The 15,246-nt window shown below is 35.8% G+C and overlaps 1 protein-coding gene across 2 annotated transcripts in view; it reads left to right on the plus strand.

Annotated features, from left to right (window-relative positions):
- The window catches only part of ARID4A (AT-rich interaction domain 4A), a 50,635-nt gene extending 36,295 nt beyond the window's left edge, over positions 1–14,340 (plus strand). Inside the window, exons 15-26 of one of the 2 annotated variants that reach the window (XM_074583634.1) lie at positions 744–972; positions 2,872–3,122; positions 4,989–5,186; positions 6,426–6,510; positions 6,689–6,890; positions 7,100–7,162; positions 8,038–9,162; positions 9,371–9,475; positions 10,538–10,753; positions 10,978–11,124; positions 11,614–11,713; positions 13,725–14,340. In XM_074583634.1, coding sequence (XP_074439735.1) covers positions 744–972; positions 2,872–3,122; positions 4,989–5,186; positions 6,426–6,510; positions 6,689–6,890; positions 7,100–7,162; positions 8,038–9,162; positions 9,371–9,475; positions 10,538–10,753; positions 10,978–11,124; positions 11,614–11,713; positions 13,725–13,770 — 2,767 coding nt within the window. In that variant the 3' untranslated portion in view covers positions 13,771–14,340. Of the gene's footprint in view, positions 1–743; positions 973–2,871; positions 3,123–4,988; positions 5,187–6,425; positions 6,511–6,688; positions 6,891–7,099; positions 7,163–8,037; positions 9,163–9,370; positions 9,476–10,537; positions 10,754–10,977; positions 11,125–11,613; positions 13,578–13,724 lie in introns of those variants that run through there. The other variant, XM_074583635.1, reaches the window with a different exon arrangement.
- The last annotated feature ends 906 nt before the right edge of the window (positions 14,341–15,246 follow it).

Genomic DNA, 15,246 nt, shown 5'->3' on the forward strand with positions numbered 1-15,246 from the left:
AAAGGGAAGAATGAGGTTCTCTTGACTCGAACCTAAGGAAATTTGACTGAATAGGGATGACTAATGACTCAGCTCATATTAATGTTGATGAAGATGAAAATATTCACACTAACTTCAGTGGGATTTGAACTGGGCACATATTTAAGGTCTGTATTTTACAGAGAAGAGTATCATTAAAAAAGTAATTGGTAAATAAGTAATAAGTTGCTCTTACAATGGAAATAACTACATTGTATGGACACAATATAGTATGTTGTAACTTGTGTATTTATTCTTTGCGGAATAAGCTAGTTCATATTTCTCTCGCCTATAACTGGATTAGAGTGTGAACACAGGCAGCTGATGCATGGCAGTTTGTTACCATGTGGTAACTTGTTTGTACACCCATATTCTAACACTAGGCTGATTGTAGCTGTCATTGTGCATTTGCAAAACAGTGTACCTGTTCTTAGACCTTACTATCATGATTTCTTGATTGAATGGGGATGAAGTTAAATTTGTGGGAAGCACCTGTGTGTATTCTTTCTCACCATTTGATTTGTACACATAATGGTTTTATTTCAAAATCTCTCTGGCTTTTTTTTTGGTTTATTTATTGGGTTTTGGTGTTAGGTGGTTGGTTTTTTTTTTCTTGAAGCTATTTCTTCTCTTGCTTTTCTGTGAGCAGGAAAAACTGTTTTATGCACTTCAGTAAATAGAAAATTAAACATGAAATATAAATGAAACGTTATTTGTATCTATAGGTATCTTTATGGTTTTGAAGAGTACTGCCGTTCTGCAAACATTCAGTTTAGGACCATCCATCACAATGAACCAAAAGTGGTAGAAGACATACAGAAACACGTGGAACCAATGGAGGAAGGTGTAAAAGAGGAAGAAAAAATGCCCCCAACAGAAGTTAAAAAAGAAGCAGAAGAAAATTATTCCAGCAGTGAAAGTGAAAAAGAAGAAATAGAACTAAGATCCCCAAGGGTAAGTGGTTTGAACTGATTTCTATTTAGTAATTAACAAAACCCCTTTGTGTAGTGAACCGTTTACATAGTGAGTTTTCTCTTGTGGAGTGATTGTATGTTTGAATTAGTGTACTCATACAAGCGTAGAACAGGGTTCTGTGAATGAGGAGTTGGTGTTAACTGTTGATTATGTTCTACCTGTGAACAGAATCAGTTTTGATTACTTCTTTGTATTCTAAACCATCCATGGGGTTCGCTCAGCCTGTGTTGTATGTCAGACACGTTTCGATTCAGGGATGGCTTGAGAGCTACTGAGACCTGTGTATCATCTGAACAGTGGAACTCAGCAGGACGGTCTTGGTTGTGGGCAAGAATTTCCACAGGCACATGGAATCTGGAGCTTTCTGGCAAGAAACAAGAATATGAAGGGACTGCTGCAGCTTTAAGAATCAAAGGAAGCCACATTTCTCTCAGTTGATTTTTATCATGGTATCTTTTAATAAAAGAAACACTGCAATTTTACAGTAGATAGACAAAAGTAAAGGGAGGAACACTTGCATTTTGTCTTCCTTTGGATGATGTAGAGGTGAGGGTTAGTTACATAGTTACATAGATAAGACCAGTGACCCATCAGCTAGTGGATACTGAACACGATGGAGAATATAAGAATACTCTTACAGTATTTGTATATGAGACTACAGCACTCCTGTTAATTCTGTGAAAAGGACATTTTGTGTTTCTTAATAGAGCATGATTACTGAAGGACAAGGAATTGCTGCTTCTTAAATTGTTCAAGTTACGAGGATTCTGTTCAACTAAAATGTAATTCTGTTAAAGTACTTCTTGCAAACCAGCTTTTCAAGCAAGTATATGACCTTTTAACTAATAGATGACATAGTGTAAATGTAAGTTTAGATTTGTATTACATACTATATTTCTACCTAACTGAAAGTGTTTTTTTTCCAAGCTGTTATCAGTCTTAATGGGCTTCCAGGCATGACATCAGCTTTGTTGTTAGTTTGTTCAGTTTGGGGGTTTTTTGGGGTTTGGAGAAAACTGGTGAAAGGATAAGAAATGGAATAATTTTTTGTCTTTTTATCATTGGCTGTCTATGTTAATTTCTTAATAATTAAATATTACTTGGCTACATATTTTATTACTTTATTAATCCAGCCATCAGCAATCTATTTATGAATGATTTTTCCCCAAAAGGGAAATTTTAATTATTGTGCATTTTAATTATTATAGTGCCTTCACTACTGTTATCTTTGGATAGCCTCCAAATAATTAATCTTGCATTCATAATGTATTGTAAATGTTCTGATTACAAAGCAATGACCCTATCAAGAGACTTTTAATAGTAAAATGGTAAACCTGTACTAGATCCCCAAGAACCAGTTGCAAATAGTCCCCGACAGCAATTGTCTGGCTACTTAAAGTACCTTTCAAAAATGTGATACTTACTATTTTTCTAATGCTGACAAATTTCTGTTCTGTGAAATCAACAGATGGCTGTCAGGATTAAGGATGCTGAAAGGAAGATGCCTTCTTTTAGTAGTCCTACACAAGCACTTTAATTAATGCTATTGCTGTACTTGAGCAAGTCATTTTGGCCCTTTCTATCTGTGTGACAGACCTTACAGGTCCAAACAAATGTCCTGAAATCCTTCCAAAGTCAATTGGAAGCTCGTCCTCTTTATTCTAAACCAAGCAGAATGGCTTTATTTTGCTTTTTTTTTTCCTCAGTAACAAGACTTTAAGCTATTATCTTAACACCAAAAAGCAAAATATTCCAAAATCTTCTCTCCGGTCTTCCTTCTGTATAGCAACAGTATGTTTCACTTTTAGCTGAGATTTTGAAAGGTTATCCAGAGAACAATTGACAACAGTCACTAAACTGATATTATTTCTATCCTAGGGACGAAGAAGACTTGCCCGGGATGCAACCCCAGCTAAAAAAGATAGTGAAGAAGATAAAACACAAGAAAAATTAAAAGACGGTAACAAAGAAAACAAAGATGTAGAGGAAACACCCGAGAATGCAGAAAAGAAAGGAAATGAAACTCCACTAGGGAGAAAAAGTACACCAAAGCAAAAAGAGAAAAAAATTAAAAAACAGGAGGATTCTGATAAAGAGTCAGATGAAGAGGAAGAGAGGCAGAGGGAGAGGTAAATATTAACTTGTAATTGCCTTCGTACGAGTATGTCTGTGTCATGATTGAGCTGTACTCCAAGCAGGAGTATACACACAGTTGGAGATTCTTACCAACTGAAATGTGGAAATCGGGGACCTGATTCACTCAGACAAACAGGGAAGGGAAAACTTTGCTTCAGGCTTGTAGAGTCTGCTGTACTTTATGGAAGCATATTTTTCTGGTAGATCCAGACAGCGTTTTTCACTTTCATTTTCTTGAAGGTCTTGTCAAGGTTGTGTTGGTGTTTTATCACACTAGTATGTACAGACACCAAGTAGACCAGGCTACAACTATGCCAGGTGCTGTATGGAATCCGGCAGCAACTGTTTGGGCAGGTTGTTCTGGGAAGTTGCAATGTAAATGGAAAAGAGAGCCCTTCTTCTCCCGTGCTTTTGTTTAAGTGCCTAGTGATGGCTGATGAACCTGCACCTTGCTTGTTTTTATTCTTACCTGATGTATTGAAGGCAGGAAGGGGATCAGCTAATAAAGCAAAGGAGAACGAAAAGGAGTTTGGATGAAACCCAGAGGTAGGTAGAAGAGGAGGGGATGGAGACATGGAAGGGCGGCAGGCAAAATAGCATCCAGAGACTAAGCTTGACAAGTTGAATTGGATTTATAGTCTTGGTTACAAATGACTTGTGAGCGGGTGATTAGTTAGGTGATCACAAGAGTAGACCTTTTCTTAGCTGACTTTGGCTGTGGTCAAGGGCAGTGTCTTGCCTGTTTAAGCTGGCTTGCCTACCTTTTCTTGTCCATGTGGCTAAGTGGTGCAGACACAAGGTAATACTGAATAAAGCCTGATAGGGGTGTTGCATATTTTACTCTAAAGAGCTTTGAGGAGTGGGAAAAACACAGTTATTTTAAAGAAAGTGTCACTGTGCAAAAAAAAAAATAAAATCTTGCAGTGCAGAAATGCCTCAAATGAAGGTACAGTGTGGGTGTGCAGCAGGTTGCAGAGGCATGTCGAAGAGTTTTTATTAAATGGTGCTCATGGTGCTTGTCCTCTTCATTTTAATTGTTTGCCACGACAAGATAGTTCATCTCTCACTGAAGGCTACCAGACATATTTCATTAAAAGCAAACCCGTAGTTGTCTTCAGTATTTTCTTTGTTGGTACCTTTTTTGTAATTTAACTTTTACATTATGCTAAATTCACCCTGAAATAGGGAGAGAAGTATAGGTAAAAATAGGTTAGATTTGTAATTTTTGAAAATACATTTAAGTAGAATGTTAAAACATTAGATATAGCTATAAGAGGTAGGTACTGCTAGTAAGAGCTGTGTTAGACACTTTTAATCTTGGTTAAATACTGTTGTAATCAACTCTTTTTTTTCAGTGGAATGGTGTTTGTATCCATGAGAGGTTCACTATGATGGCGTTTCAGAATTTGTGCACTCTTAGTAAACTAGCATGTTAAGCAAACTGCAGAAGACAGAATTATTTTTTTTAAAATAGTGTGTCAAAATCAAGTCTATTTTAAAAACTGAAGTTAGTTCTTCCTATCTTATTTAGGAGCCAGACACCGAGTTATCTTATTCTTCTTCTTGTAGTATCAAAATATTCATTAAAAATATTTTTAAGCTTTGACGTAGTTGTGCACCTAATAAATTGCTTTTAAAATACAATTTTTCTGGATATTTTTGGCACTTATCCCTATTCTCTCTAAGTCCTGTTCTTGATTTAAAAAGCTGTGTCCAAGCTAGAGGCAGCGCAGGACACAGAAAATGAGAAAATTTTTTCTTGCAGCTGGTTTCTTTTGTAGTAGCTTGGCTACACTAGCTAAATGTTAAAACTTTGATTGCCACTAATTATTGGGTATTTTAAATACACTTTACTGCAGTGAGGAAATTGAGAACAAAGGAGAATCAGAAGGTGAAGAGGATGAGGAGGATGCAGAACCCTGCTTGACTGGAACCAAAGTGAAAGTAAAATATGGACGTGGAAAGACTCAAAAAATTTATGAAGCTAGTATTAAAAGCACAGAAATTGATGATGGGGAAGTTTTATATTTAGTTCATTACTACGGTTGGAATGTAAGGTGAGGATAAAAAATTGCCTTTCATTTATTTGTTTGTTAAAAGGATTATTTGCAGAAGAATTTTTGTTTTGTTTTTAAGAAAAAAAAGAGATGATCAGTGACTTGGCTCCGAATTGAATTATCATCATGATCTGACTCTCTTACAGTTTTTAATGTCAGTAATTTTGTTCATGGTATGACACTGTTGCATTGAAATCTCAAATAGACTTACTTACATGTTTCCAAGTTTCCGTCTGTCTTGAAGTGAGTAATCCTCACTCAAGTATCCCTGTAATTTATTGTGTCAGCTAGTGTTAGCACTATCAGACTTTTTTTTTATTTAAGGGAGTCATTGGTAATGGTGAAGACATCTACAATTAAGTATATCAAGCACTGAAATTTTGGCAACAAAACTTATTCTAGTATTGAATGTTAACTGTGATTATAGAGAACGGTTGTTACATGTGAAGAGAGTAGGAGAGGGATAAGCAACAAAGAACTTCAGAAAAAATTAATCAAATGCTTCTCTTGGCAGCCATGCTTTATATTCAGTACTGCTGTAGAAATGTCTTTGTTATTGTTCTTAAAAGCAGTGTGATCATGTAGACAAATATATCACAAAATTGATTCTTTTTAAAAATAGAATGCTTCTGATATATAATTTGAGATGTTCCAAATCCATACATTTCTAAGTAAATGAAGCAGATTTTTTTGTGGCAACATAAACTTTGATGGGGGGGGGTATCCCCCCAATACTTACATGTGTCCCTTTACCTTATTAATAACTCGAGAGATTTTGAGGAGCACTAGTAGTGTATTTGTGCTGTTCAGAATCTCATCCGGTTTGTTGCTATAATTTAAAACCTCTTTGGTTTTTTTTTTTAAAAAAATATATTTTACTACCGAAGTATGGTGTGGTGAAAACTGCCTTTTGTATGTGGTGTGAAATAATTGGCAGACTTTGTAGCTGGCTCGGTCCCCTGAGTTCCAGTGCTTTGCTAGCAAGACAAGGGAAATTTGCACCTCCATTCCCCTATCCTGTTTGGGTTTTTTTTGTTGTTTTTTTGGTTGGTTTTTTTTTTTTTACAGGCTGGAAATGTAATTCATCTCTCTAATGCCAGATACTGCATGTGTTTGTAATATATGTTCTGCTTTCCTACCTCTTCCTAATAAATATTTTCTGTAACTCAGTCTTTTAATCCTCATATTGCAAACAACTTCTTTATATGCAGTAACAAGTGTGCTGTTATTTACTTCTAGATATGATGAATGGGTGAAAGCTGATAGGATTATCTGGCCTGTGGACAAAGGAGGACCAAAGAGAAAACAGAAGAAAAAAACAAAAGTAATGGTTATTTCAATAAGCTTCTTGTAGTACAATACTTAATGACTGTCACTGATCCTTATTTTAGAAAAAAAAGTTACCCAGTCCACAGTCTAGTTTTTTTAACAGAAGTGTAAAGTAAGAGGTTTGACAATCAGCAGTGAAACACATTAATAAAAATGTGTTGTATTCCCCTCAGAATAAAGAAGACAGTGAAAAGGATGAGAAGAAGGATGAGGAGAAACAAAAATCAAAGCGTGGGCGACCCCCTCTAAAATCTGCTCTTCCATCAAATACATCTTGCAGTTTATCCAAAATGCCTAATAGTGAAGGTAAAACAGGAGCCAGAAGCGCACGGAACAACTTGTCGGATTCCTCACCATTACCAAATGGAAGAGAAGGTACATCCGGTTGCACTTGCGTTCCGGCATGGAACTGCATGTAAACAGTGATTTCATGCGGTGCATTAATACAACAACTTCAACAAACACAGTGCTGTCAGCAGCTTTAAAGTCCTACTTAGTCAGTCAGTGAATAAGCAATAGAACAAAACAAATTTTTGGTGCAGATTTTACTCCATAAAACTTAATACTTTCAATTTTTGTTTTAGCAACACCTCGCAGGCAGACAAGATGTAGCTCAGGAATGTTTGATTCTGATAGAGGATCAAACGGTGAGTGATCTGAGTCCTGTGTATGCTTTTGAGGTTATTTTTTAGTACCTTTTTAAACAAAGGTTTGGTTTTTATTTTTTACTACTTCCCCCCCCCATGAATTTTATTGAGGAAGTAGCTGAGCTGGCACTGCTGAGGAGCACAGTTTGCTCACAGAAGAGCTATGGCATGGAGGTGACTGCAAGTCATTGCATATTCTTTAGCCAGGGCCTTTCAGTCCTCATCTTGAACAGATGCAATCTAGTGGTGTAATGATAATCTTTATTCTGGTAATTAAGTCCTTGACCTCAGTACTACATCATCTAGCACAGCTGTTAATTATACAGGAATGACAGCAATATTTTTGGTATTTCTAAGCCTCTGTGAACAAGAACTGAAGTGAAATCCATTATCTCCTGTTAGTACAGGTCTCTGAATAATCTTCTGGTAATGTAACAATGCTTGTTCTGTGTACAGTGTGATTCGTGCAGTAGTTTAGCAATGAAATGTCCATATTGTGGTGTGGAAGGGTTGGTGGGTGGGGTTTTTTTTTTTAATGTTTGGGAGTACATGGAGGGGAGGAGGTATTATCCACAGGTAGATCATGTAAATCTTTAAATGTATTTTTGCTACTATAAACTGTAACTTGTTTATATTGGCTTATTTGGGAAATAGAAGTGCTATTACTATTGTAGTTTCACAAAAGTCTTGAGAAAAAGTAAGAACTGCGTTAAGTAATGCAGAATTTTTAAACTTGAAGTTGATTATTGTAAACTGAAGTTAATACCATAGATTACTGAAAAATAAGGTTTTGTGTGGTTGAAAAGAGAAATTGTCCTGAAACTGATGATTTAGGGTGCCATTTCTTTCTTTTTTAAAAAAAAAAATCTTTGCAGACTCTGCCTCATCTGACAGTGAAGCAGATGAACCATCTGAAAAAAATTTGAATGAGGAATTTTCTCCAGAAACTTCAGAACTGGAAAAAAGTGAAAAACTACATGATGAGAAGCTAGATGAAGAAAACCCAAAGATTCCTCATGCATTGAAAGAAAATGACAGGACTCAAGTACAGCCATTAGAAACACTGAAACTGGAAGTCGAAGAAAGTGAACAAATTGTCCAGATTTTCGGAAGTAAAACAGAACAAATACAAGAAACCAAAAGAGAGGCTGAAAAATCGCCTAAAGGAAAAGGGAGAAGGAGCAAGACAAAAGATGCCTCTTTGGAGAATGCAAACATTTCACCAGGAAGCCAGGAAGAGGTGGCAAATGAATCTCTTGCAGAACCTGAAAGATTAGACACGTCTTCCTTGGACCGTAAAGAAGTTTCCAGCACTACTGAAACAGAACCTTCTACAAAAGACAAGAAGCTTTTGAAAAGGAAAACTTTGGAACAGGCATCACCTGAGAAGAGAAATCGACGAGAAAGTGAGATGGAAGTGCCAAATATAATATCTGAAGAGAGGACCAATGAATGTACTGGAGCAGAGGAATGTAGAGGGCTGAATGCTGAAGAGTCCCTCAGAACTGAAAATGAGGAAATGCCATCCCTGGTGGCGGAATCGGTTCAGCATTGTCAAGAGGTGAGGAATGAGAATTTCGAACATCCACCTGAAGAAAATGAGAATGTTTCCTTAAAAGATGAGGATGATGCAATGCCTCAGATTGGTCCTGAAACTTTGCTCTGCCATGAAGTGGACTTGGATGACTTGGATGAAAAGGAGAAGAGCAGTAGTGAAGAGACAATATCAGAAAAGCCAGACCCTAATGCTTCAGGTTCAAATCCATCTGCCTTACCTTCCGCTGTCCAGTCAAGCTTTTCAGTGGCCTCACCTCTTACTGTTAGTCAGGATGAATCGCGCAGTATCAAGAGTGAAAGTGACATGACTATTGAAGTTGACAGTGTGGCAGAAGAGTCTCAAGAAGGTCTCTGTGAAAGCGAGTCTGCTAATGGATTTGAAGCCAGTACTACATCAAGCAATTGTAGTATAGCCGTGCAAGAGAGAGAGATTGGAGAGAAAGGTGAGCGCTTCCTGTGAAAAGTCATCCTCTGATGTAATGCTTTCTGAAGTTGTCTTAAGTCTGGTGTTACTTTTGCTAAGAATTGCGTGGTTTTTTTGTCATCTTCTGTTTTTAAATCCTGTTGCGGCATATTAAAAAAAGCTTGTTAATAGCAGAAATATTTGAGGCATCTGTCTTTTTTTTTTTTTTTTTTTTACTTCTCATTTAGGTCAAAAAAGACCCAGTGATAGCAATAGTGGAACAATGTCAAAAAAACAAAAGCGTACTCCAAAGCGAACAAGTGCTGCAGCCAAAAATGAAAAGAATGGAACAGGTACATTCCTGGGGGGTGAGAGGGTGAAGGTTATGCTGTCCTATGAACATGTATTAGACCCCACTGTTACCCATTATTTCTGTTGGATTTGACTTCCTTGTCAGGGTTTTTCATTATTGTTCATCATGATTATTGGCTGTTAACTGGAGAGAACTTAGCAGCTGCGTGGTAGCAGTGTTACTGGGAAATCTCTTGTCTATTTTTAATTGCTTTGCTACAAAAACTTCTAATAACTGTGTATATTAGAAGTTACTAAATATTTACCATTATGTGTTTCTACCTCAAGTATGTGACTAGTTTTTAACTTGCTATAGAAATCTGGATTTTTTTGTTTCTGTAGTTCATCTTTGGTGATTGTTGTATTGAATGAGTCAATACATTCAGGCCCTGTGGCAGCATTATTACAATTTTTGAATATCACACTAAAATGTTAATTATCTGACATACAATATTCAGCCATATTTAACACGCCTGTGTAAAACTTGGCAATTATTGTGGGAGTCTAAAATATTTGCATATATCAGCTTAAAATTTTCTGTTACATGTTAAAGCTTTTATGCTTTTAGTCATGGTTCAGAACTGTTCCTTTAGATGTATAAAGCAATTTCGTAAATATACACAATCCTGTGCTACCTACCTATATTAATACAGTTTAACTTTATTAATCCTTAAGAAAAATACTTCAGTGTCTGCTTTATATTAGAACACCAAAATACGTGACTGTTAGAGAACTGATATCTTTTCTTATTTTAATAAACTGCTTTATTGCTTCTGTAAAAAAAACATTTGACTATCGCTTTTTGACTGAAGGCTTAGTCAGCCCTTGACTTCTCCTGCGTTAACGATCGGTACACTTGAGAGTTTAGTGCATGTTGTGTCTGATAAAGTTTTACATTGAATCTGGTACAGTCTTTCCTTGTATGCATTCTAGGACCTTCTGAGCAAGGAGGAGCGGTTTTTTCTTAATTTTTTCTGACTATAACTACAGTTTTTGAAATGTCAAGGTGTTTGGTTTGGGGTTGGTTTTTTTTTTTAAGTCCAAATGCATTTCTCTTACTGCAGGACAAAGTAGTGACAGTGAAGACCTTCCTGTCCTGGACAGTTCAAGTAAATGTACTCCTGTGAAACACATAAATGCGTCCAAACCACAGAAGATTTCTCGATCACCTGCAAGAGTGATTTCACCTCACATCAAAGATGGAGAGAAGGATAAACACAGAGAAAAACACCATCACCAGAATACTTCGCCTAGACTATACAAATGGAGTTTTCAGCTCAGTAAGAATTCTTTAAGTGACTTGATTAGAGGGAATTTACAAGAAAACTTGTTCTGAAAGAGAAATGTGCAAATTTTGGGATTCTAAATCAGGTGTAGGCCTTTTACGGTGTAGTTACGGAAGTGTGTTATCATTTGTGCTGTGTCTTGTATTCTCTTAAGAATTGCATTCATTTGTTTAAAATCACCTTGATGAAGCTATTTTTTCTTATTTCCCACTTTTAAGATGAACTAGACAATATGAGCAGCACTGAAAGGATCTCCTTCTTGCAAGAAAAACTACAGGAAATACGAAAATACTACATGTCCTTGAAGTCAGAAGTAGCAACCATAGACAGGAGAAGAAAACGACTAAAAAAGAAAGACAGAGAAGGTAAATTTCAGATTTGCTTTATGCTTCCCATAAGAAATTAATTTTCTTGAAAATACGTAACTCAAAGCAACTTAATTGACAGTATTTTTGAGAAAAGTGTTATCGTCCGTTTATCCTGTTTGTGTATATACATATTTAGAAAGAATATTTATGGCTTTTCAGAACTCGAACCTAACAAAAACATTCACTATTTTATAACTGTTTATTAGAAACTTGGACTTCCTATTGCAAGTTCGGTCTGAGTTTTCAATCAATGTAATGACTCGTCTGATTTATCTTTTCAATTGGTCTGTGATGCAGAAAGGGTAAGGTTACTCATCCAGTTTATGTGAATATAGCAATGAAAGCAATTGACAAAAAAATCCGTATTGGTTTTCTGTGACTGTGCCGCTTCTTTGTGGTCTTTTAGACAGCCTAGTAACCAAGGAGACCTTCATTCTGACATGTGCTTTGGTGATCTGATGCTGATCTATTGTTCTCTATGTTCAGTGTCACATACAGGAGCATCCATGTCATCTGCTTCATCAGACACTGGAATGAGTCCATCATCATCTTCTCCTCCACAAAATGTGCTTGCTGTAGAATGCAGGTGATACACATTTCTCTGCCTTGCCAGCAACTTGCTGCCATGGACATAAATCCTGAAATTAATCACAGAAAGCACTCAACTGGTTTGACATTGCCAAGTATATTCTGTACACACTTCCACTGCTGGACTGTACCTGTTCTCACCTCCTACCCTCTTCTTTTGTTTAATTTACCGTTCAGAGAAATTAAGCTTATTGGTAACTGAAGGTTTGTAGGCACAATGTGACATGGTTGTCATGGTGTTTGGTTATGTTTTGTTTTTATTAATGCAGAGAAAGGGCACTTATCAAATTTGAAAAGTTATGTCCGATGAAGCATTCAGGTGTTCTAGGGAGATCTTAGAAAAGCAAGTGCACCAAGCAGACATCAGAGTATTATCAAAAAGAATTGAGTAACTGCTGCACTTTTCACCGAGCTGTACATAACTCTTGGTCAGTAGTTCCTCTTTGTGGAAGCACTTGCTATACGGAACTGCCAAAGTATGTGTTCAGCAATGTGCCCAGTTTTAAAGGTGTAAATGGGACAAAATAAATTGTGAAAGGAAGTGTAGTTGACTGAAAACTACAGTTGTAATAAGTCTTCCACTTTTTATAGGATTTTTGAGCACACAGTTATGCAAATATTCTAATGTTTATTAATGTTTACAGTGGAATTGTGAATAGGTTTTCAGTGGACTATCTTATCCCTTGACAAAAATATTTTGTCTTTTTTCTATGTAATTTCAGAGGTTTTATTTTATTACAAAAAGACAAAAATTGAAATATATAACAACAATGAAGTTATTTAACAAGATTTCTAAAGCTGAAAATTTTGTGTAAAATAAGGTATCTTGCAACTTGTTAAATATATTTATTCAGACATTGGATGTTGTATTTTTATGTATTTTTTAAAATATTAATAAAATTGGAAAAAAAAACCCTCTAGGTTAGTTTGCTCTTTCGATAAAACATACTTGCCAGTTACGGCTCTTAAGGAGGTTTTATCCAGTAGCCATGCCTGTATTTCAAATGGGTCTATTGTCTACAACGTAGATCTGTAAGCGGGCATCTGGATTAAGCTATGACTTTATTTGGAAACTTTGGCAGTCCTAGTACTTACATTGTTTTGAGGAACAAAATTTATTGGGTTGCCCTTAAGATATTTTGTCACAAGTTCTTATGTTTGCTATACTGCCGAATGAAGTTATATCTCCCAAAGTTGAGATGCAACAATAAAGTAAAGCCACTGTGTATGCTTTGTCTGTAGATTGTCCCACAGACAGATACAGTTTATAAATAACTCTTCCAAAACCATGTATTTAAAACAGTTTGCATATACGTTATGTATAAAAGTGATTTTTTAAATCAATTTCTAAATTCATGTTTGTACATTGGAAGGGGTTCTTAACCCCTTTTTCTGTGTTTAATATTCTGTAGAGTAATAACATAGATGCTCTAGACTGTATATCAGGATATTCTGGTTCACACGACAGAAAGTCAGAAAGAAACACTAGTGATGGCGTATCATTGCTACAGTTGATGTTTCTTGAAACTTCATTTCACAACATTTGTCAATTTGTGATTCCAATTCCTTCCATTTTTGCAGAAAATTAAAGAAAAAGTACTCTTGTAAACGCACTTCTTCTGTCTTTTCTTAAGCAAAGCAGAACTATTTCCATGTAAGATAAATATGGAGCTCACTAGACAGCTTAATAAAGGCCATGTTTTAAACATAGGCTTTATATTCTATTTTTAAGTGATTGTTCTTGTAAATGTCTGGACTTTCCTAATAGGGAAATTTATCTCCATAAATTGTAAAGACTTTTTTCAGAGCTAACTTTTACTGTTTATCTTATAATAGCTATGAATAAAAAGCAATACTCATTTAAAAGGAAATAACATGGGTCACATTTTCTCAGATTATCTTCCATGTTTAATACTTGCCCAAGTAAATAAATTCAGTGAAATAATAGGATTAATTATATCTTATGCAGCTACCTAACCTCTGTCTACAAACTGTGATATCTTAAACAGGTATATACACGTACTCAGCATGTACAGAGGATGGATGAGCTGTTAACCGTCTGTACTTCAGGATAGATGTTCACAGAGTGTACACTGACTGCTGCTCCTTATCTCTTATGAATGTTTAAAATATTGCATGGAAGACTGAAGATACGGTTCCATGAAACATGGAAATCCAGTCCAAGAGATGGTTGCTAGAGAACTGGCTTCCTTACTCCCTCTTTCCACCTGCTTACCTTGCACTAGTACTCATCAGACAGACAGATGAACACCCACCCATGCTTCCCACGCTCCCCCAATACCAACTAATGTCACTATTCTGGCAGAAAATTAAACCTGCAAGAAAAGGTGAAATCAACGAGAAACCCTAACAGGTCTTTTATTTCTAACTTTACTATACTCCCCTTATTTCTACTTTATTGACATAAAATAAATTCCAAATTGTCTTCCAGTGCCTTGAATGGAAGTTTATGCTGTTGAGGACACAGTAATTATGATTATACTGAATTGGGATTTTTTTAATTATTTTTTTAATAAGAGATATCATGTTTGATAAATATCACGTTTGATAAAATACCATGTTTGCAAGAGCAAGCAAAAATAAAGCGCCCTCTTTCCAGTCTTCATGCTGTTCTCCTGCCTGCTAATCTTTTACAGTTTTTCTCAAAATGATGTGTTATTTCAAGCTTAGTTAGGAGGTAAAAAAAAAATCATAAGGTTATGGGATCAAACAATGTTAGAACTGTTAAAAAGAAAAGGGCTGTAAGGGAATTCAGACTCTACCTCCATGTCCTGCAATTGATATGAAGAACTGTTGGATTTCTGGTAGATTTATTATTTTTGTATTAGCATATATCTGAAAGTTGGAAAAAAACTTGAAACATTTGCATGCCAGGACATAAGAAAATGTTTGTTTCCCTACCTGTTTTAGTTTTTACTTTCTTTCCATGAATACTAATGAGTTTTCACTTTCTCTTTAAATCTGTAAGTTTAGCAATACCCAGTTAAATCTCCACTTGTTTTTGGTTCCTCCAGCAGACTGTTGTGTTTGAGAAACCTTCTCTTGCTTAATCAGTTTTAACAGATCAACCAGGAGAAGCAAAGACGTCGGAACAATAATATAACAAGTTATTATTTCAACAGAGGTTTAACAGGTTGACAGTAGTAATCATCAGTGAAAGAAAAGCATAACAAGGGAAAATAAAGGCATGTATCTTCACGAAGTATAATGTATGTGACCTTCACGGGGAGCACTGAAGACCTTTAATTTGAAAGACAGCAGTAGAAGACAAAAGGTGATTAAATCACTGCTTCACTGTTTGTGGTATTTTGCGCAAGTTCCACTTGAATCCAATTTTTTTTAAAGATGCAGTATTAGAATAATCTAGGCCAAAATTTTTAAAATGGATACATATTCTCATTTTACCTGTAGGGAGCCACATAGTAATGGCTACTTTTTTTTTTTATTTATTTAATTTAAATTTATTTAATTTAAAATTACCCAGGATGGCACTGATGGGAAACTGGAAAG

The sequence above is a fragment of the Larus michahellis genome, chromosome 4, assembly GCF_964199755.1.
Source record: "Larus michahellis chromosome 4, bLarMic1.1, whole genome shotgun sequence".
In the NCBI taxonomy this organism is placed as follows: domain Eukaryota; kingdom Metazoa; phylum Chordata; class Aves; order Charadriiformes; family Laridae; genus Larus; species Larus michahellis.